The sequence below is a fragment of the Copadichromis virginalis genome, linkage group LG18 (assembly GCF_057382275.1).
Source record: "Copadichromis virginalis isolate Kocher_CV1m ecotype Utaka linkage group LG18, C_Virginalis_male_GT1.1, whole genome shotgun sequence".
In the NCBI taxonomy this organism is placed as follows: Eukaryota; Metazoa; Chordata; class Actinopteri; order Cichliformes; family Cichlidae; genus Copadichromis; species Copadichromis virginalis.
Genome location: NC_140635.1, coordinates 6,057,849 through 6,078,741, shown reverse-complemented (window position 1 = coordinate 6,078,741; position 20,893 = coordinate 6,057,849). Strand labels below are relative to the sequence as shown.

Here is a 20,893-nt window from a genome sequence, read left to right as displayed (position 1 = left end):
AGTAACTTGACCAACACTGCTCAGAAGTAGTTAATTCAGAAGTTGCTGTGCCTACTCCACACCCCACACCACATCAAGAACTCCACCGACTTCACCGACAAGGTCCAGAAACTTACCCTGGATCCAGATGAAACCATGGTGTCCTTTGATGTAGTCTCTCTCTTCCCTTGCATACCCACCATGGAGGCAGTGGAGACTGTCAGAAAAGGATGATCTGATATCCTCGTGTTGGTGTTGTTCCCAGACCATCATGAAAATGTTGTTCCAGGTTCAACATTGCAAGTGACCAATCACATTGTTGTGACGTTATTCTTTTGCACGCCAAGCCATTCGTGCATTTATGAAATTCCAATGTTGCAAGGACGATATCAATTCTGCTTACTGTTTATTAAAGGGTTACGGTTAGGGTCAGGGTCCGTTGATCGGCGGACAGAGGCGGTTTCTCGCAGCTTAAGTACAGTTTTTTGTTTTACGCCGGTTTTTCCCGAAGTCGCAAAAGTATGACGTCACAACATTCTGATTGGTCACTTGCAATGTTGATCCTGGAACAACATTTAGTATGATGATCTGGGAACAACACCAACACGAGGATATCAGATCGTGCGTCAGAAAACAACTATAAGAAGACAGCTCCTTGGAAGACAGGACCAACTTCACACCCGATCAGATTTGCACTGTTAGACCTCTGCCTTACCACAACATACTTCAAATACAACGAAGGCTTCTACAGACAAAAACATGGTTGCCCGATGGGCTCCCCCGTGTCACCTATTGTAGCCAACCTTTACATGGAGGAAGTGGAAAGCAAGGCTCTTGGCTCTTTCAAAGGAAGAGTACCCAGCCACTGGTACAGATATGTAGACCAGCGGTCCCCAACCCCTGAGCCTCGAATCGGTACCGGTCCGTGAGTCGTTTGGTACCGGGCCGTGAGAGTTGAGGCTCAGGTGTGAAATGTATGGTTTTCAGGGTTTTTATCAGTTTTCAGCGTTATTTTGTTATCGTTTTTATCGTTAACTCGGTTTTCCTGGGTCTTTTCACGTGTGTTATAAATAAATCTTCTTTTTTTCGGTACCGGTACTAGTTTTATTTTGTTGTATTTATCCGCGACACCTTAAAGGCAAGTTTGCAAGCTCCTTTGGCTGTGACTACTCCTGTGCCCGTGTTTAAAAATGAACTGTGTGTTTCCCGCCCTTCAGCTCAGTTAGCTGCTCAGCAGCCACCTGTAGCCCAGTTAGCCACCCAGCCTGTCGCCCAGTCACCAACTCCACCACCCCTTTCATCTCAAATTCAGTTGCCCTCTGTTCCGTCTTCTTTGTTGCCGCTAGCGCAGTCTACAGCTTGTGAGATTATAATATTATTTTATGCCATGTTAGACCCCTAATTAAAGATTGTGAATTATTATGTAGTTTTAGTTTGCATTTATTCTCCTGAATTAGAAAAAGGTGATAACTATTGCATTTGTTAAACTGATTTGCATTACATTAGACTGCTGATTTATTGTGAATGAATGATATTGTTTATGAGGCATTATACTGCTGAGTTATAAGAAATACTGTTCGCAGAAAGTCATCGCCTTATTTGTCTGATTAGAAGAGAACAGAACATGCTTGAGTTTTCTGCCCCATCTCAGCAGGAGCAGATAAACAGGGAGCCAAGATCGTAGCTTAGGCGCCGTGTGAGAGAAAGCATGTGAATGTTTAGGCTTTTATGATAAGGTGGGGGCAACTAGAGGCTATAAGAGTTTGATCAATGCTCCACCATTTTGAGATCTGATGCTGTCTGCGTACGGTGTCCATCTCCCACGCGTGTGTTCATTAAAATCATCGTTTGACTCAACCCGGCCGGACCAGTGTTGTTATTGTGGTTTTTCCTCTTGTGTCCATCCCCAATTTTTGAACTCGTAACAAGCTCCACCACAATCAGCCCCGCTACCCGTAGCTCAGTTTCCAGCCACTCGGTCACTACCACAACCAGACTTACTACAACCTTTGTTACAGTCCATAGCTCAGTCAGTAGCTCAGTTGGTAGCGCAATCATTACCTTTGTCATCAGTTCAGGCTCCAGTGCTTTCATCCATGCAGTCAGCCACTCATTTACACCCTCAGCCAGGGGTATCGTTACCTTCTGGTCCAGCATCACTCCCTGCTGGGAGCTCGAGTGAGCCAAACCAGCACTTCGCGGCTCCCACACCGCTGTCTGTCTCTGCTGGCAGTTCAGGAGAACTGTTTCAGCCGCCCGTCTCCGCTGGAGGGTCCGGAAGGCCCGTCCAGTCATCTTTTGTTTCAGCTGGGGGTTCGCGAGAATCCAGCCAGCATTGTGCCCAGTTATCTGGGGGTTCACGAGAATCCAGCCAGCATTGTGCCCAGTTAGCTGGGGGTTCAGGAGAACCCAGCCAGCATCTTGCTACGTTGGCTGGAGGGCCCGAGGAGCCCGTCCAGCCTCCAGTCTCATCAGCTGGAGGGCCCAAGGAGCCCGTCCAGCTTCACGTCACGTGAGGATGTGCTGGCTGGAGGACCCAGCCAGCAGATCCTCATGTCTGCTGACAGTTCTGGGAAGTCTGTTCAGCCGTCACCTGCTGAATCATCCCCTGTGACTTCTACACCGTCACCTGCAGCATCCACATCACTGCCTGCAGCATCGTCACCTGCAGCATCCACATCACTGCCTGCAGCATCCGCATCGTCGCCTGCAGCATCCACATCACTGCCTGCAGCATCACCACCTGCAGCATCCACATCACTGCCTGAAGCATCACCACCTGCAGCATCCACATCACTGCCTGCAGCATCCGCATCGTCGCTTGCAGCATCCGCATCATCGCCTGCAGCATCCGCATCGTCACCTGCAGCATCCGCATCACCGCCTGCAGCATCACCGCTGTCAGGTTCCGCAGCCGTCGCGCTGCCGTCAGGTTCCGTAGCCGTGTCTTCATCCACGCCTGGTCCAGCCTCTGCTTCAGCTTCGCCTGGTCCTGCCTCGCCTGGTCCTGCGGTTGCAACACTGCCGTCAGAGACAGCTCGGCCTGTTCCACCTCACCTTCGTCGGCCGCTTTCCAGGCCTCTAAGTTGGCATCGTGGCCCTCGAGGGCGGCCTCCTGAAAGAATTCGCCGCTGGCTTTGCGGCCGACCTCCGGACCTGTTCTGTCGCCGCCACTGCCTTCCGCGTGGCCAGCCTCCGGATTTGTTTTGTCGGCGCTGCCGCTGTGTGCACGGCCGGCCCCCTGAACTGTTTTGGCCCTGTGCTGTCTACCTTCGGGTCGACCCCCTGATCTTTTTCGTGGACTCATGGTTTGACCCTGTGTAGTTGGTTTTGAGTTATTCATGTATTTCTGGATTTGTGCTCCTTGTATTTTGTTTTGTTTGGCTCCTCCTCTCCGCCTGCCCGCACACAGAGCCCTGACAGTTTGTTTTTTAAACATTGAGGACCGATCTGCATTTGTTATTGCTAAATTAAAATATTTGTTACTATTAAATAATCATCATGACAGTAATTTCATTTGAACATTAAGTTTGATTTAGTGGAGTCAGTTGTTCCCATGCATCATTCTGTAAATGTGAGAATGAACTAAGATTAGAAAATGTCAAAATATAAAGTTTGATTTATTTTTATTCATTACATCATACTAAACTTTGCTGATCTTTACCTGGGTCAGACTTGTTACTGCATGCTGTAAACAAACATACCACACCCTGCATCATTTGAATGGCTCTTGGTCGCTCTGTAAGAATATTTCTTTAGTGCCTCTGTATCAGGATGGGTCTAAACAAAATGGTGTAAATGCAGTTGCTGGTGAGCCTCATTTCCTGTAGGAGGTGAACAAGAGCAGAGATCTGTTTCCCTTCAGAGCACAGAGGTTGTTTCTGTTCAGAGAAAGTCAAACTGTCTGACAGTCACTGAGAGACGGTGAAACGGCACAGCACATGAATCAAATGGACCAAACAAAATTCTGCTGTTCAGTCTGTTTGGATCTACTGAAGGATCCGGTGACTATTCCCTGTGGACACAGCTACTGCATGAACTGTATTAAAAGCTTCTGGGATGGAGAGGAAAAGAAGAAAATCTACAGCTGCCCTCAGTGCCGGAGGACTTTCACACCGAGGCCTGTCCTGGTGAAAAACACCATGTTAGCAGATTTAGTGGAGGAGCTGAAGAAGACTGGACTCCAAGCTGCTCCTGCTGATCACTGCTATGCTGGACCTGAAGATGTGGCCTGTGATGTCTGCACTGGAAGAAAAATGAAAGCCTTCAAGTCCTGTTTAGTCTATCCGGCATCTTACTGTGAGAAACACCTTCAGCCTCATTATGATTCACCTCCGTTAAAGAAACACAAGCTGATGGAGCCCTCCAAGAAGCTCCAGGAGAACATCTGCTCTCGTCATGATGAGGTGATGAAGATGTTCTGCCGTACTGATCAGCAGAGTATCTGTTATCTCTGCTCTGTGGATGAACATAAAGGCCACGACACAGTCTCAGCTGCAGCAGAAAGGACTGAGAGGCAGAGAGAGCTGGAGGTGAGTCGACAAAACATCCAGCAGAGAATCCAGGACAGAGAGAAAGATGTGAAGCTGCTTCAACAAGAGGTGGAGGCCATCAATCAGTCTGCTGATCAAACAGTGGAGCACAGTGAGAAGATCTTCACTGAGCTGATCCATCTCATCCAGAAAAGAAGCTCTGATGTGAAGCAGCAGATCAGATCCCAACAGGAAACTGAAGTGAGTCGAGTCAAAGAGCTTCAGGAGAAGCTGGAGCAGGAGATCACTGAGCTGAAGAGGAAAGATGCTGAGCTGAAGCAGCTCTCACACACAGAGGATCACATCCAGTTTCTACACAACTACCCCTCACTGTCAGCACTCAGTGAGTCTACAGACTCATCCAGCATCAATATCCGTCCTCTGAGCTACTTTGAGGATGTGACAGCAGCTGTGTCAGAGGTCAGAGATAAACTACAGGACATTCTGAGAGAGGAACGGACAAACATCTCACTGACAGTCACTGAAGTGGATGTTTTACTGTCAGATCCACCAGAGCCAAAGACCAGAGCTGGATTCTTAAAATATTCATGTGAAATCACACTGGATCCAAACACAGCAAACACATGGCTGTTATTATCAGAGGGGAACAGAAAAGTAACATTAATGAATCAACAACAGTCTTATTCTGATCATCCAGACAGATTCACTGGATGGCAGCAGGTCCTGAGTAGAGAGAGTCTGACTGGACGTTGTTACTGGGAGGTGGAGTGGAGAGGGAGAGTTTATGTAGCAGTCGCATACAAGAATATCAGCAGAAAAGGATGGGGTAATGAATGTTTGTTTGGACATAATGACAAATCTTGGTCATTAGATTGTAACAACAACAGTTTTACATTTTGGTACAACAACATCCAAACTCGTGTCTCAGGTCCTCGTTCCTCCAGAGTAGGAGTGTACCTGGATCACAGAGCAGGTATTTTGTCCTTCTACAGCGTCTCTGAAACCATGACTCTCCTCCACAGAGTCCAGACCACATTCACTCAGCCGCTCTATGCTGGACTGATGGTTTATAATTATGGAGACACAGCTGAGTTGATTAAAGTGAAATAGACTGAAGTCTTTCATATTGTGGGTTTAAATCTGTATTTTAGTTTCATTTTATTTTCTCTCCATCATTTCTGCACAGAGATCAGCTGTCAGTCAAACATTATGGGTGGTACCTCCACATCTTCTAGTTGTTCTCTTGATGTTTCTGAGTTTTTAAAGGAGATCTTTCCTGTGACTGTTTATGGAGGCTATCACTGCTCATCATCATTTTGATTTACTAAAATATTTCTCCACATAAAAATGTAAACTTCTCTATCCTCTAAATGTTTCTGGAATATTTGTCTTGAAAAATGTCGACATTTCTCTTTATGAGTATGGCCGACCATGTGTGTGTGTGTTTGTGTTTGTTTTTGTCAAAATCATCAAACAAATGAGGAAAAACTGTGATTTTAATGAATGAATTCATATATTGTGTTGATGTTTTATTGTTTGAATAAACTGGAAGGTTTGACTATAAATCAAACTTTGAACAAAGTCTTTTCTTCTGTCTTCATTCCAGGATCTCACTCAAATCTGATGCAGAAAATATGAAACTAATCTGAGAGAATAACTGAAGCAGTTTTCCTCCTGAAGCATCACAAAGTTCAGAGTTCATGTTTAGAGCAGAAGATTCAGCAGTCGCTCTGTGACCTTTCAACTTTCTTCACTAAAGCAGCTTCATTACAGAGAAACAGTCACATTTTCTTCATGTTCTTAAGTCCTTTCAGATGTTTTTAATGGTCCTTGAATGCAGCATCAGTGTCGCAGGTTTAAAAGGTCACTTTCTGTTGTGTTCAAAGATTTCCTTCAGATATGGTCTTTAATCAGTAAAGCCAGTGATACAGCAGTGTCATTAGCTGTGTTATTGGCACCAGGCTGTGTTTATGTATGTATTTAATTCTGTCTGAGGATGTCTTCAGCATGAAATGATCATTTGCTCAGCTGCTGTGTCTCATCTCTTATCAGACATTTGTTGGAATGTCATTGGTCATAGCAGATGGCCCCGCCCCTCCCTAAGCCTGGTTCTGCCGGAGGTTTCTTCGTATTAAAAAGGAGTTTTTCCTTCCCACTGTTCCCTAAGTGCTTGCTCATAGGAGGTCATATGATTGTTGGGTTTTTCGCTGTATGTATTATTGTAGGGTTTACCTTACAATATAAAGCACCTTGAGGCGACTTTTGTTGTGATTTGACGCTATATAAATAAAGTATAATTGAATGGACACAGTCAAACTGCACGATGCAAATAAAATGACTAAAATCATCTTTCTTGTGGTTTATTGACTTCAGACCAGCAGACAAAGCCGACAGATTCTAAAGTTGGGGAGAAATCTAGATTGTGTACTAAAAAGTTTTTCTTGTTATCAATAGACATTTGGAATGACAGTGTTATGACGTGGACCGAAAACGCAGACAAAGGAGAAAATCAAAGTAAAAAAAAAAAAATGTAAAAAAGGTGAACCGTTTCTTTTGGGCTGAAGTCAAAAATGGAAAACAATTAGGGCAAAACGTCCTGGGACAAACTAAACTACAAACTAAACTGGGAGCAGCTAAATTATTATGATGACTGAAACATGAAACTGAACCGGAACATGAAGAAAAAAAAACATGAGCATGAACCTGAGAAGTAGAAATAAAACGCTGTGACCAGATGTGACTTGACATGGAGAAAACACACAACCTGACAAAGAACAGGGGAAGGCAGAGGACATGAATACACAGAAGGGTAATGAGGGAAGTGGAAACACAGCTGACACAAATGTACCTGAACGCCACAGGGAAAGTACAACTAAACACACTGATTATGGAACAGAATCCACAATAAAACAGGAAACATTGAGACATGAACTGGGACACGCAAGCTTGACACGAGACAGAGGGAGCGAGACACAAAGGGAACCTATAGACGAGGAGATAACACATGGAAAAAAACAGAAAGAGACTCAAACAAGGAGACGAAGGAGAAACATAAACTAGGTGAAATCTCAACTAAACCCTAACTAATACTAAACACCAGAACCTAACATATTTACAATGTAACATAAAGCAAACTCAACTCAGTTGTTGTTTGTTCTAAAGTAAAGTTCACAGTCTTAAGTGTTGATATTCAACACAAAGAAAAGCTCACGTGTTTGAATTTACTTACAATTAGTTTTTATAAATTCTGACCGTAAACAATTTTTAAAGGTTTGATATTCTTGGACACTCGATATCAGGTGAAGCGATTTAATAAAAATTTTAAAATTTGTAATTTTATATGTCCCAATGAGTCATTTGCACTAAACAGTGACAGTATAACAGATTTGTCATTTAGATCCCAAATTTCTGAGAGAAATAGCTGAATTTAAAATATGGCAGACCTCAAATCAGACTTAATTGATAGAGACATATGCAAATGTGGTGGCACAAAGGTGGAAAACAGGTAAAGGCAACTAGATGGTGTTGACAGCGCCACCTGGGGAGGAAGTTACACCCCAGGAGAGGTTACAATAGCCAGTGCAAACGTAACAGTTACAAAAGGCACACAGGCTCGTTATTAATCCTTTCATGGATGATGGGGGCGATCGTGGCTCAAGAGTTGGGAGTTCGCCTTGTAATCGGAAGGTTGCCGGTTCGAGCAAACCTTCCGATTCTGTTCGGTCGTTGTGTCCTTGGGCAAGACACTTCACCCGTTGTCTACTGGTGGTGGTCAGAGGGCCCGGTGGCGCCAGTGTCTGGCAGCCTCGCCTCTGTCAGTGCGCCCCAGGGTGGCTGTGGCTACAATGTAGCTGCCATCACCAGTGTGTGAATGTGTGTGTGAATGGGTGAATGACTGAATGTAGTGTAAAGTGCTTTGGGGTCCTTAGGAACTAGTAAAGCGCTATACAAATACAGGCCATTTACCATGGATGAATTATGACAACCTCACTCAGGATTGTTTTCTTGAGTATTTTTATTCATCTTTAGTCATGAAAAAAAGATTTTTGAACTTGAGTTTTTTAAACGTAGTTTTCAAAGAGTTTTTTACATGTCCACTTAGGTGGACAACATATGTTTCAACTTGTGAATTTGACACTGTGTGTTGTGGTTATGTGCAAGTATATCATCAACACTGACACAAATACAAGAAAACAGCCTTTGAATAGCTGTCCACTGTAGTGACCACTATGTGTGAAAGGTCAGAGGTGAGGAAGGTCAGTTTCATAAAACAAAGTTTAGACAAAATAACTGCAAATGTAGAGCTGCAGAAAAGAAACTCCTTAGATAGCAGGGCTGTCAACACAGAACCGTGAATGAAAACACTTTATTAGCAAACATTAATTAAATGAACAGGCTTCACTGCAGTGATGGTGGAGACCGGCCACTTGAGGAGGCAACCTACAGCAAGTGAGAGCAGCTAAACAGATTCAGCACAAAGATGTAAACACAAAGCGTGGATCGTTCACCCGATGGCACGTACACAGACACATTGTCGGGGCTGAATGCGGACATCTCACATTTTCTGAAGCTGCAGGTTTTGTCACTCTCTGACCAAAATTCACTGAACGAGCAGCAAAGAAGATCAAAACTGCTTCACATTTGATGAACATCATCATAAAATCCCTCCTACCTTTGCTGTTTTGGTTCCACCAGGGTAAAATCACACCTCCTGCACAGCTCTCTCTCTCTCAGTGTACTTCAAGAACAGTTTCCCATCTCAAATCTGTTCTCTGCATTATTCACTTGCTTATTATGCACCAGTCTACCGTTGTGTACAGCGCTGTCAGGTGCTGTTTTTATGAAATAACCTCTGACAAAAAAAGCCTCATTTCGGTTGTTCAATACTGAAGAAATCTAAACTTTTTAAAATGATGCCAAATTGCAAAACGCTTAGCTGTGTCTCTAGTAAAACCTCTGTACCTTTGCTCTGCTTCACTTCAGCAGCATCACGTAATCTTCATATGCTGAGTCAAAATTGGATCGAAATGGTGATTGAATCGAATCGGGACCTTGTGAATTGGAATCAAAATGATTGTAGAAATCAAAATCGATACCCAGCCCAAGATATAACCCCACATACAGCTGAGCCACAAAGTGAACCAACTCATCTAATTACAACAACAGAGGACCAAATGCACCTAACCAGCCTGCACCAACCTGACATTTCTTCCCCCTAAGTTAAATGAATAGATGGAAGTTAAATGACTGCAGACATAAAAGCGACTAGTTCCCACACAACAGTTCCCCGACACTGTGTTAATTTGTTTAGTTTTTATCAACAGTTGTAACAGACTAAGCTACCTGAGACATTGCATTGAATTACTGTTTATATCTTAATTATTTCACCTGACTGATTTCACCTCAGATATCTTGTTTTTTCCTTTTGGTAGATCAAAGCAGCTCGTGCTGTTTCTTCTTTCTTTTTCATGCCAAAAAGAAGAAGATTGCTTCAAAGAAGTGGAGTTCATGGTCTCAGTGGATTGTTGTTTGGAGATGTGTAATATTAGTGCATGCTACAGTTTGTTATTCAAAATTGTTCACTTGTTATCTGTTTTGCTGACAAAGCATTCAAACTGAGCAGAATACAGAAAGAGCAGAGATTACAAAACAAATCAGGAAATGACTTCAAACTTACTGAGAGCAAGGCCTCTGTTACAAATCTGTCTCAGATTTACAGTTACCATATTGTAACTGTATACAGTTACAATATCTTCGATGCTTGTGCCCTACCGGGGCAGATGGCAGTCGACTGGACCAGCGCAGACATGCTGCAGGACCGGATGCGCTGTCTACACCGGCTCTCTCTTACCCTTTACCCGCCCCTGTTGCTTGTCTTGTGTTTCTATGGTGTATTGATAGTCATGTGCTTTTTGTGCTGAGGTGTTTTTTCTGTTATCAAACTGTTCTCCCACTAGGAGCTCAGTCTGAGTGGAGTTTTTTTCTCCTCCTCTTACCTCATGTTATGTATTTTTGTTGTTTTTTTCCTATCAGCCTACCTTTCTGACATGTCTCCCCAATGTGATGTTTGTGTAAAGTTGGTCAGAAGGTTCCTTTGTAAGTGTGCATGCGCCATTAGCGTGCTGCCTGCTGTAACCCTAATTTCCTTCGGGATTAATGAAGTATTCTGATTCTGATTTACCCATTAAGATTTTAAATGAAACGATAAACAAAGGCCAAGAAAACTGAGTTAAACTCCTGAGTCTACTATATATTTGCACCATGAAGAAATGAATTGTTTGCACCAGTAATAAATAATCAAATACATCAAATTATCATCAATTATTTAAATAAATGAACCATCGCACCAAACAAAACAACAATTCAACAGACAGTTCTATAAAACTGTGGATGATTCAAAGTGCTGCTATAACTGCACAACAAAACTGCAGTGAGAAAAGCTTTGGATGTTCAGTTTAGTTATAATGACAGTTAAACAACTAAAATACTCGATTAAGTAGGTGAGAAAAAGTTACATTTACTGGATCAGTTTAAGACCAAAATACATTTGAATGAATTACTGGCATGGACACTTTGTGAAAAATTACTAAACAGTTCAGGCAAAATTTTACTAAAACCTTGAATTAAACTTGAAAGTTTTCATTTAAAATCCACAGTGACTGTGTACACAGGAAAAACTACAAAATAATGTGTTTGTTTGTTTTTGTAAACACTGTGGACCGATCTGCATTTGTTGTTGCTAAATTTAAATATTTGTTACTATTTAATGATCATAATCTCATTTGAACATAGGTTTGATTTAGTGGAGTCAGCTGTTCCCATGCATCATTCTGTAAGTGTGAGAATGAACTAAGATTAGAAAATGTCAAAATATAAAGTTTGATTTAATTTTATTCATCACAGCATCCTAAACTTTGCTGAACTTTTTGAAATATAAAATGAACTCACTGAGTGTTGACTGTCAAATGTCAAAGCACCAAGTAAAGATAAACTATTAAACTTTAACTGGGTCAGACTTGTTACTGCATGCTGTAACCAAACATACCACACCCTGCATCATGTGATTGGCTCTTGGTCGCTCTGTAAGAATATTTCTTTAGTGCCTCCCTTCACAGATGTGTCTGTATCAGGATGGGTCTAAACAACATGGTGTAAATGCAGTTGCTGGTGAGCCTCATTTCCTGTAGGAGGTGAACAAGAGCAGAGATCTGTTTCCCTTCAGAGCACAGAGGTAGTTTCTGTTCAGAGGAAGTGAAACTGTCTGACAGTCACTGAGAGACGGTGAAACGGCACAGCACATGAATCAAATGGATCAAACAAAATTCTGCTGTTCAGTCTGTTTGGATCTACTGAAGGATCCGGTGGCTATTCCCTGTGGACACAGCTACTGCATGAACTGTATTAAAAGCTTCTGGGATGAAGAGGAAAAGAAGAAAATCTACAGCTGCCCTCAGTGCAGACAGACTTTCACAGCGAGGCCTGTCCTGGTGAAAAACACCATGTTAGCAGATTTAGTGGAGGAGCTGAAGAAGACTGGACTCCAAGCTGCTCCTGCTGATCACTGCTATGCTGGACCTGAAGATGTGGCCTGTGATCTGTGCTCTGGCATGAAGCTAAAAGCCGTGAAATCCTGTCTGATGTGTTTGGTCTCTTACTGTGAGAAACACCTTCAGCCTCATTATGATGTGGCTCCATTAAAGAAACACAAGCTGGTGGAGCCCTCCAAGAAGCTCCAGGAGAACATCTGCTCTCGTCATGATGAGGTGATGAAGATGTTCTGCCGTACTGATCAGCAGAGTATCTGTTATCTCTGCCCTGTGGATGAACATAAAGGCCACGACACAGTCTCAGCTGCAGCAAAAAGGACTGAGAGGCAGAGAGAGCTGGAGGTGAGTCGACAAAACATCCAGCAGAGAATCCAGGACAGAGAGAAAGATGTGAAGCTGCTTCAACAGGAGGTGGAGGCCATCAATCAGTCTGCTGATCAAACAGTGGAGCACAGTGAGAAGATCTTCACTGAGCTGATCCATCTCATCCAGAAAAGAAGCTCTGATGTGAAGCAGCAGATCAGATCCCAGCAGGAAACTGAAGTGAGTCGAGTCAAAGAGCTTGAGGAGAAGCTGGAGCAGGAGATCACTGAGCTGAAGAGGAAAGATGCTGAGCTGAAGCAGCTCTCACACACAGAGGATCACATCCAGTTTCTACACAACTACCCCTCACTGTCAGCACTCAGTGAGTCTACAGACTCATCCAGCATCAATATCCGTCCTCTGAGCTACTTTGAGGATGTGACAGCAGCTGTGTCAGAGGTCAGAGATAAACTACAGGACATTCTGAGAGAGGAATGGACAAAAATCTCACTGACAGTCACTGAAGTGGATGTTTTACTGTCAGATCCACCAGAGCCAAAGACCAGAGCTGGATTCTTAAAATATTCATGTAAAATCACACTGGATCCAAACACAGCGCACAAATCTCTGTTGTTATCAAAGGGGAACAAAAGAGTAACGTTAATGAAAGAAGATCAGTTTTATTCTGATCATCCAGACAGATTCACTGGATGGTCTCAGGTCCTGAGTAGAGAACGTCTGACTGGACGTTGTTACTGGGAGGTGGAGTGGAGAGGGAGAGGAGGTTATGTAGCAGTCGCATACAAGAATATCAGCAGAACAGGATTATATGATGAATGTTGGCTTGGACATAATGACAAATCTTGGGTATTACATTGTGACAACAACAGATATACATTTTGGTACAACAACATCCAAACTCCTGTCTCAGGTCCTCGTTCCTCCAGAGTAGGAGTGTACCTGGATCACAGAGCAGGTATTTTGTCCTTCTACAGCGTCTCTGAAACCATGACTCTCCTCCACAGAGTCCAGACCACATTCACTCAGCCGCTCTATGCTGGACTGTTGCCTTATTATTATGGAGTCACTGCTGAGTTGATTAAGCTCAAATAGACTGAAGTCTTTCATATTGTGGGTTTAAATCTGTGTTTTAGTTTCATTTTATTTTCTCTCCATCATTTCTGCACAGAGATCAGCTGTCAGTCAAACATTATGGGTGGTACCTCCACATCTTCTAGTTGTTCTCTTGATGTTTCTGAGTTTTTAAAGGAGATCTTTCCTGTGACTGTTTATGGAGGCTATCACTGCTCATCATCATTTTCATTTACTAAAATATTTCTCCACATGAAAATGTAAACTTCTCTATCCTCTAAATGTTTCTGGAATATTTGTATTGAAAAATGTCGACATTTCTCTTTATGAGTATGGCAGACCATGTGTGTGTGTTTGTTTTTGTCAAAATCATCAAAGAAATGAGGAAAAACTGTGATTTTAATGAATGAATTCATATATTGTGTTGATGTTTTATTGTGTGAATAAACTGGAAGGTTTGACTATAAATCAAACTTTGAACAAAGTCTTTTCTTCTGTCTTCATTGCAGGATCTCACTCAAATCTGATGCAGAAAATATGAAACTAATCTGAGAGAATAACTGAAGCAGTTTTCCTCCTGAAGCATCACAAAGTTCAGAGTTCATGTTTAGAGCAGAAGATTCAGCAGTCGCTCTGTGACCTTTCAACTTTCTTCACTAAAACAGCTTCATTACAGAGAAACAAGTCACATTTTCTTGATGTTCTTAAGTCCTTTCAGATGTTTTTAATGGTCCTTGAATGCAGCATCAGTGTCGCAGGTTTAAAAGGTCACTTTCTGTTGTGTTCAAAGATTTCCTTCAGATATGGTCTTTAATCAGTAAAGCCAGTGATACAGCAGTGTCATTAGCTGTGTTATTGGCACCAGGCTGTGTTTATGTATGTGTTTAAATCTGTCTGAGGATGTCTTCAGCATGAAATGATCATTTGCTCAGCTGCTGTGTCTCAAATGACTCCTACAGTCTTTGCTTATGTGACCAACTTTTAAACAACCAAAACAAATTCCCCTTTCCTTGATAAAAGTCAACTTATCCCGATGAATTTTAGCTTTAAACTGCTTACAATTCTCTAGTAAATGATTGCTGTGTGAACAAAACAAACAACTATGCAGAACAGTGGAATTTGTTCTGCTTCCAGTTGATTGAGTTTTGAGGTACGATTACTTGTGATTCAGATGGAGAATTTGTACCAGAGTAATCTCTTTCTGCCGGAACAAATGTATCAGCACAAGGCGCTTCTTGTACGTGCCCTCTTTCAAAATAAGAGTTCATTCCATCAGAACGCTCAGAGCTACAAACTGAGTTTATTTTTAAGACACGAAGCTTTGCCTTAGTTGCTGCCAACTCTGTTTCCAAGGATAATTTCTCCTTTTCTTTTCTCAGTTTTTCCTCTTGCGCTTCAATAGAATGTTTTTCTTTAATGCAGCGAGTCGCTCCATGAGCGCTGCCTTGTCAGCCGCAGCTTTAATGCGTGCGGAAGATGTTGATGAAATTCGACTTTGCTGTGACAATGTTTTCGAAGGTGGCTTTACACTTGAGATATTAGAGACACTGTCTTCAGGATTTATTTCATCCAAACTTTCAACAGCTTGATCATTAAGAGCAGTATTGCTTTGTTCAGTATACGGCTCGCCTGCTTCCTGCAAACAAACCTTTACTTTGTCCATAAAAACACAGAATGCTGTCACCTTAGACTGAAAATGTGCGCTTTGCCTTTTCACTTCATCTTCTGGCAGTGGCAAACTTAAAAAGGATTCTTGCAAAGCGTTTGCATCTTGATAGCATTTAATAAACTTCCCAAATTCCGAAGACACTTCCTTAACCTTCTCATGTGAGGTCATTAAAGCAGAAGTTTTCCCCATGTACTTAGATGCTTGCTTACACATTGAACTCCGCTTTTCTTGGCATGTCTTTATATACAAATCCAAACCTTTTGGCGTAAATTTGATGCATCTTCTCTCTGCTTGCATCTGAGTGTCATCCTCTTGTTTACTCTCTTGTTTACTCTTAATATCCGACATTTTTATTGTCCTCTTGGATTATTTCAAACATTATAAAGATGCGCAGCACACTGAGAATCCATAGCATAAAGCGCAAACATGATTGCACCGAACAAACATTTCCACAGAGGGCATGTTTCAATTAGTGATCCTATTATGCACAAATTTAGTACATCAAAACTCAGTTCATCAGTCTTTGTAGTGAAATAATGTCTTTAAACTCCAATAGCTTCACCGTTTTCCTTTACGGCTTAAACAATATTGTCACTCACCAGCTTTGATGAACGAGTGACATGTTGATCCAGGCTTCAACATCAAATCCGTCTGGAGTACTTACAGACGATCCAGTAACTTTTATTCGAGTTCGACGGTGATCCTTGAAATCCATATATCCAACATATCCATTAATGAAGGATTATTCCTTTGTCCACGGGCAGGTTTTTTACTTTTTGTAGTGGCAATTCCTTTTGTTTGACAAACCAAACATCCCACAATTAAAAGTCCACAAGCCACTGCTGCACTGAGATAATATTTCGTACGCAGGCAAAAGAAGTCCACTGTCCAAACTTTAAAGTTGCGTTTTTATGGTTTATTTTATCCAGTTTGGCAAGCAATAACAAGATCCATTTTTAGTTACGTCCTGCTGCTTCTCCTGCTCTAGTAAAAAACCATAGGCTCACCCCAGTGCATGCTGGTCCTATACCAGTCTCTTTATTTATAGAAACAAAATGGCCCTACAGCTTTTACTGACTAATTTAACAAGGTAACATCAAAGAAACAAAACATTGAAACAAATATTAACCTACAAATAAACTTTTAAATAAACCCCAAAATATAAGTAAACTAACAACAAACTTTAACTAATTTCAAAATAATAAAAAAATAAGAACAAATATCTCCAACAGAAGTTATTGGTGCAGACTGAAGCTTCTGTAAACTACTCAGTCATAGAATGATTACGATATTGAACTAAAACAAATGCCTGAATCCTAAATTATGGATATCCTATTGTGGTGATCTAAAATGTAACACTAAATGTGATTAAAACACTAAAACTCTGGACTCCGGGGCTGAACGACCGCGGGGATCACCAGCCCGAGGAAAACACAAAATACACATGACTCCGTGAGAAAGACAATTCATTCTTGAATGAAGACGTTGATCAGACACATTTAAAATGTAGCCAATTGTGTTTATTATTAAATTATTAAGGAAATAGAAAAGCGGGGGAATAGAAAAGGGGGAGGGGTGGGGGTTAAAGAAGAGGGTAAAGGAAAGGGATAGAAAGGAGGAAAGAGAGGAGAGAGAACCCCAACTATGCCCTCTGAGCAAGCACTGGGTGCGACAGTGGATAGGAACAACTCCCTTTAAAGGAAGAAACCTATGACAGAACCAGGCTCTAGAGGGGCCAGTCAACTGTCGGGACTGGTTGGGGGGTGAGGGTGAAAGAGAGAGGGGGGGGGGGGGGGGGGAGATTGGGCAGGTGTTAGGAGTTAAGGTGAAAATTACGATGCAACGGTGGAGGAGGAAGACGGGGTGACATCAGCAGAAGGAAAAGTAGAAAAAGTAGAAAAAGCAGGAGTGCTCTTTCTCCAGAAGAAGCGGAAGCGTTTTTTCTTCTTTTCCGTGATCTTTTCCACGAGCACTCTTTTCTCTAGGATGAGGGTTCGTAACTCATCAATTGTTTGTGTGTTTTCCTTCTCAAGTTTCCTGCATGTTGTCTCCACTTCTTCTAATTTGGCTTGTTTTTCTTCCAGCCTTTCTTTCAGTTCTTTACATTTGGCCTCCTGCATAAGCTTTGCCTCGTGCATCTCTGTATAACTGTGTTGTAATTTGTTGTGTGCGTCTTGTAGCTGCTGACTTCTCTCGAGTTCTTGAAGTGTACACTGCAGGTCTTTGTTTGTTTTCTCTACTTGCTGCTTTAACATCTGCACCTCAGTGTTTTTGCACTTCAAATTGTTGGAAAGTTTCTCCAGTTCTGTGTTTTTTCTCAGCATGTCACTGAGCTTACTCTGCATCTCTGAGCATTGTTTTTGCACTTTTTTCTTTTCCCCCTCCAGCTCAGTTGTTTTGGAGTTCAGTTGGTTATAACAGTCTTGCAGTTGTTGGTGTTTCCTCTCAAAGTCCTGGAGAATTTGTTTATCTTCTTTCTGCTTTATTTCCCATTGTTCTTTGTCTTGTAGGAAATCCTTATTTCTTTGCACTGTTTTATCAAGCTTTATTTTCAGCGCAGTGTATTTTTCCTCCACGCCTTCAAGCTTGGAGTCCGTTTCTTTCTGTTTAATTTCTAGTTGCTTTTTTTCTTGAAGCAACTCTTTATTTTTGTTCAGTGTTTTATCAAGCTTCGCCTGAAGTCCTTTGTACTTTCCCTCCATGCCTTGCAGTTTGCGCTGCTTTATGTCCATTTGTTCTTTTTCTTGGAGGAGTTCTTGATTTTTTTGCAGAGCTTCATCAAGCTTTATTTGCAAGGCTTCCTTGTGTTTCTCGCTGTCCTGAAGCTTGCAATCCATATCTTCCTTTTTCATGGTCTGTTGCGCTTTCTTTCGAAGAAACTCAACCCTTCCTTTCAGCACTTTTTCATTTATCTCAGTGCCTTGGAGTTTTATGACCAGTTGTTTCTTCTCTTGGAGGAGTTCTTGATTTTTTTGCAGAGCTTCATCCAGCTTTACTTGCAGCTCCTGAATCTTTTTTTCCCTCTCTTTCTCGTTTTTCTTCTGTTGGAGGATTTCTTCTGTTGGTTTTTCTTGTACTTTATTAAGCTTTGCTTGGAGCTCAAAGATCCTTCCCCGCATGTCTAGGAGTTCCATTTCTTTCTCCTTTATAATATCTTCCTTATCGAGAAGCTGTCTGAACAGTTTATCTGCTTCAGCGGTCCTTCTCTCACAGTGCTCTCTCAGTAAGATAATCTCCGTTCGTTGTTTAAAAAAACTTTCCCAGATGTAATTGGTGTACTCTGGCTGGGGCGGGTGTCGCGTATTGTGATTGTTCATGAGATTTTCCTCATGCATTTCTTCCAAGCACATCTTCTGCAGTTGCGTATCGTCTTCTCGATTGCAAAGAGGAGCGCTGGGCTTTACGTTTTCTCTTTTTTTCTGCTTTCTTGGAGACATGTTGGAATCTGTTAACAGTGACTCTGAAAAGGATCCAAAAAGGGCTTCTCTGGCGAACGTTCGTTTGAATGCTGCAAACATAAATGCTGCGAATAACGGACTAAAAGTTCTTGCGTCTCACCCCTATTTATAGGTTTTAGGATCAAAGGATCGAAGGATCACAGTGGTGGTAAGATTCTAAATGTGTGTGACATCACAGTTCCGTAAGCCAATGAGGTTGTCACATGACATTTGTGAGAGGGCATTCCTTACTTGGACAAATTATCAATAAGCTTTCAATACCAGTAACAATGGTGACAGTATAATTGACAATTATGTGTCCAGTATGTTGGCTGATTTGCTTTTACTTTTTGCATATGAAAATAAAAGCTGGGCTGATTTTAACACCATTACAAGAAGTGTTGTTAATTATTCTTTTTGAATCCTAATCAGGTTACCACAAATTGTCTTTTAATTTAGTAGAACTTGAAATGTTTGTCAGTGGGTAAACAATTCATAATGCAAAGTCAGAAACATCAAGTTATTCTTAGTACTGCATACTTGCAATACATAAGTTGTCCTAACAGTCATGTAGGGCATCTGTAGTTCAGGGGGTCGGGAAGCTCATCTTGTAACTGGATGTAATATTAGCAGACAGAGGGTTTGATGTTGCAGAATCTTTGGAGTTGTACCATGCTGAATTGAAGAGCCCAACTTTCACCAAAGGAAAGAACTAACTGGCCCCTAGATTGCCCAATCAAATCTCTTAATGCCACCAGCCCTCCCCTACCTTCACTGTGTGCTCAGCTTGTAGAAAAGAGTTGAGTGTGGAAGAAATGGCAAAAATGTGGAGCTGAAAAGCTAAGAGAGAAAAAGAAATTATATATAAATCAACGTGTCAAATTAATGGACATGTTAGTTATTGGAGTTCTGGCTGCATTTTATATATCTATATTGTGTCCTTTTTATAATAAATAATAAAAAAAACATTATTTATCCTCACTGTATGAACATTGTTGGAGTCCTTGAAGTCTCGTCATGTTGAAGTTACTCATGTGATGTGATGTTGTTATAATGATCCAGCTGGTGTGCAGCCATCATATTAGAGTTCTCTTTCTTCTTCTGATTTTATACAATTTTTCTGTGATGGTGTCACATTTACAGTGGTCGCAACAATTGCACCTATAGGACCCTGAAAAACTGGTGCACAGACTTCAGAGTCTAATAAGTGTCACCACTGTAACCACTGCATAATGCAAACCATGACACGAGTTTAGTCTTGGTGTGAAACTCATTTTGGTTCATAGACACCAATCTGACCTTAAGTGGAACAGACCCATAAAACTAATGCGTAATAAATAAATCGAAATTCTCCCATCATCATTCTTTGGTAGGAAGTCATAAATAGGAGTTAAATTCAGACTCTGCACGGCTGGCTTCTCCTGTAACCCTGCATGTTTCTAAGGTTTGTTTTCTTTCTTTTTTTGTTGTTGTTCTTGTGCTTTTTGTCCTCGGGTGAGGTTTGAAGTGTCTGTGTGGTGCAGCTGGTCTGGTCTGTCCAGGCTGCACCACACAGACACTTCCAATCACCACACATCAAAGTACAAAGCGTATGACGTCATCACATTCTGTGTTAGGAAGTCACATTTAGGAGTTAAATTCATTGTTCATCATACTCAAGAAATCTTTCTGTTATCTTGATTAACTTATCCCAACATTGTCAATCAGACTAAGTGATCACATGACGCTAGTTATCAACTCTATAAGGTAAATCAGGGTTTCCCATTTTAGCTACTAGCCTGTTTACATGAAAGGGGTGGCGTTGGGGGCATCTGACCAATCACATACAGAGCAGCAGAACAGCTGACTTTACAAAGAAAGATAAAACTATAAACATGAAAAGGTTAAACACTTGTATTAATAAAGTTCAAATAGGAACTAAAAGTTCTTTTGCTGAGCTCTGTTGATGTTTACCAGTCTGGGAGAAAATACAAGCATAAATACAAAAATGGCCGTGGATATACTGGGAAAAGCATGTCGAATGATGAGCAGTGATACAGGAGACCAAGAGGAATTGCTCAGATAAGATTAAATGCTGTCATGGACGAGGACATGCTAGGAACAAGTGTTGCGGACAAAAGGAAAAAAACGAGATTAATGTTTATAGAGGAATTCAAAATGTTGTGAAATTGTTCTGCAGACAAATGGGAAAAGTCAAAGAATGAAGTCGAATTTAAGAATCTAAACTGATTAGACTACTGATGCTCATCAATGGAAAGATCCTCCCACTATCCATGGCACAGCAGTCCAAAGGGATCTTTCAGGTACTTGTTGTAAAGCAGTTTTCCAGAGAACTGATTGGTAGCTAAGTGGTGATTTCATACTTGTTGATCC

At 41.7% G+C, this 20,893-nt stretch overlaps 3 protein-coding genes and 1 pseudogene across 3 annotated transcripts; 2 read left to right on the top strand and 2 right to left on the bottom strand.

Annotated features, from left to right (window-relative positions):
* Window positions 1-3,859: 3,859 nt before the first annotated feature.
* LOC146687113 (tripartite motif-containing protein 16-like) lies at window positions 3,860-5,906 on the top strand. Its single transcript, XM_085438124.1, has one exon. The coding sequence runs from the start codon at window positions 3,921-3,923 to the stop codon at window positions 5,580-5,582; it is 1,662 nt and encodes a 553-aa protein (XP_085294250.1). The 5' UTR covers window positions 3,860-3,920; the 3' UTR covers window positions 5,583-5,906.
* Window positions 5,907-11,759: 5,853 nt separating this feature from the next.
* LOC146687112 (tripartite motif-containing protein 16-like) lies at window positions 11,760-13,758 on the top strand. Its single transcript, XM_085438123.1, has one exon. It carries the CDS (start codon window positions 11,771-11,773, stop codon window positions 13,433-13,435), a length of 1,665 nt encoding a protein of 554 aa, XP_085294249.1. The 5' UTR covers window positions 11,760-11,770; the 3' UTR covers window positions 13,436-13,758.
* A 395-nt stretch (window positions 13,759-14,153) lies between these two features.
* LOC146687111 (uncharacterized) lies at window positions 14,154-15,961 on the bottom strand (annotated as a pseudogene).
* Window positions 15,962-16,581: 620 nt separating this feature from the next.
* Window positions 16,582-18,918, bottom strand: LOC146687110 (uncharacterized). The gene has a single exon (XM_085438118.1). The coding sequence runs from the start codon at window positions 18,599-18,601 to the stop codon at window positions 16,916-16,918; it is 1,686 nt and encodes a 561-aa protein (XP_085294244.1). The 5' UTR covers window positions 18,602-18,918; the 3' UTR covers window positions 16,582-16,915.
* Window positions 18,919-20,893: the final 1,975 nt, after the last annotated feature.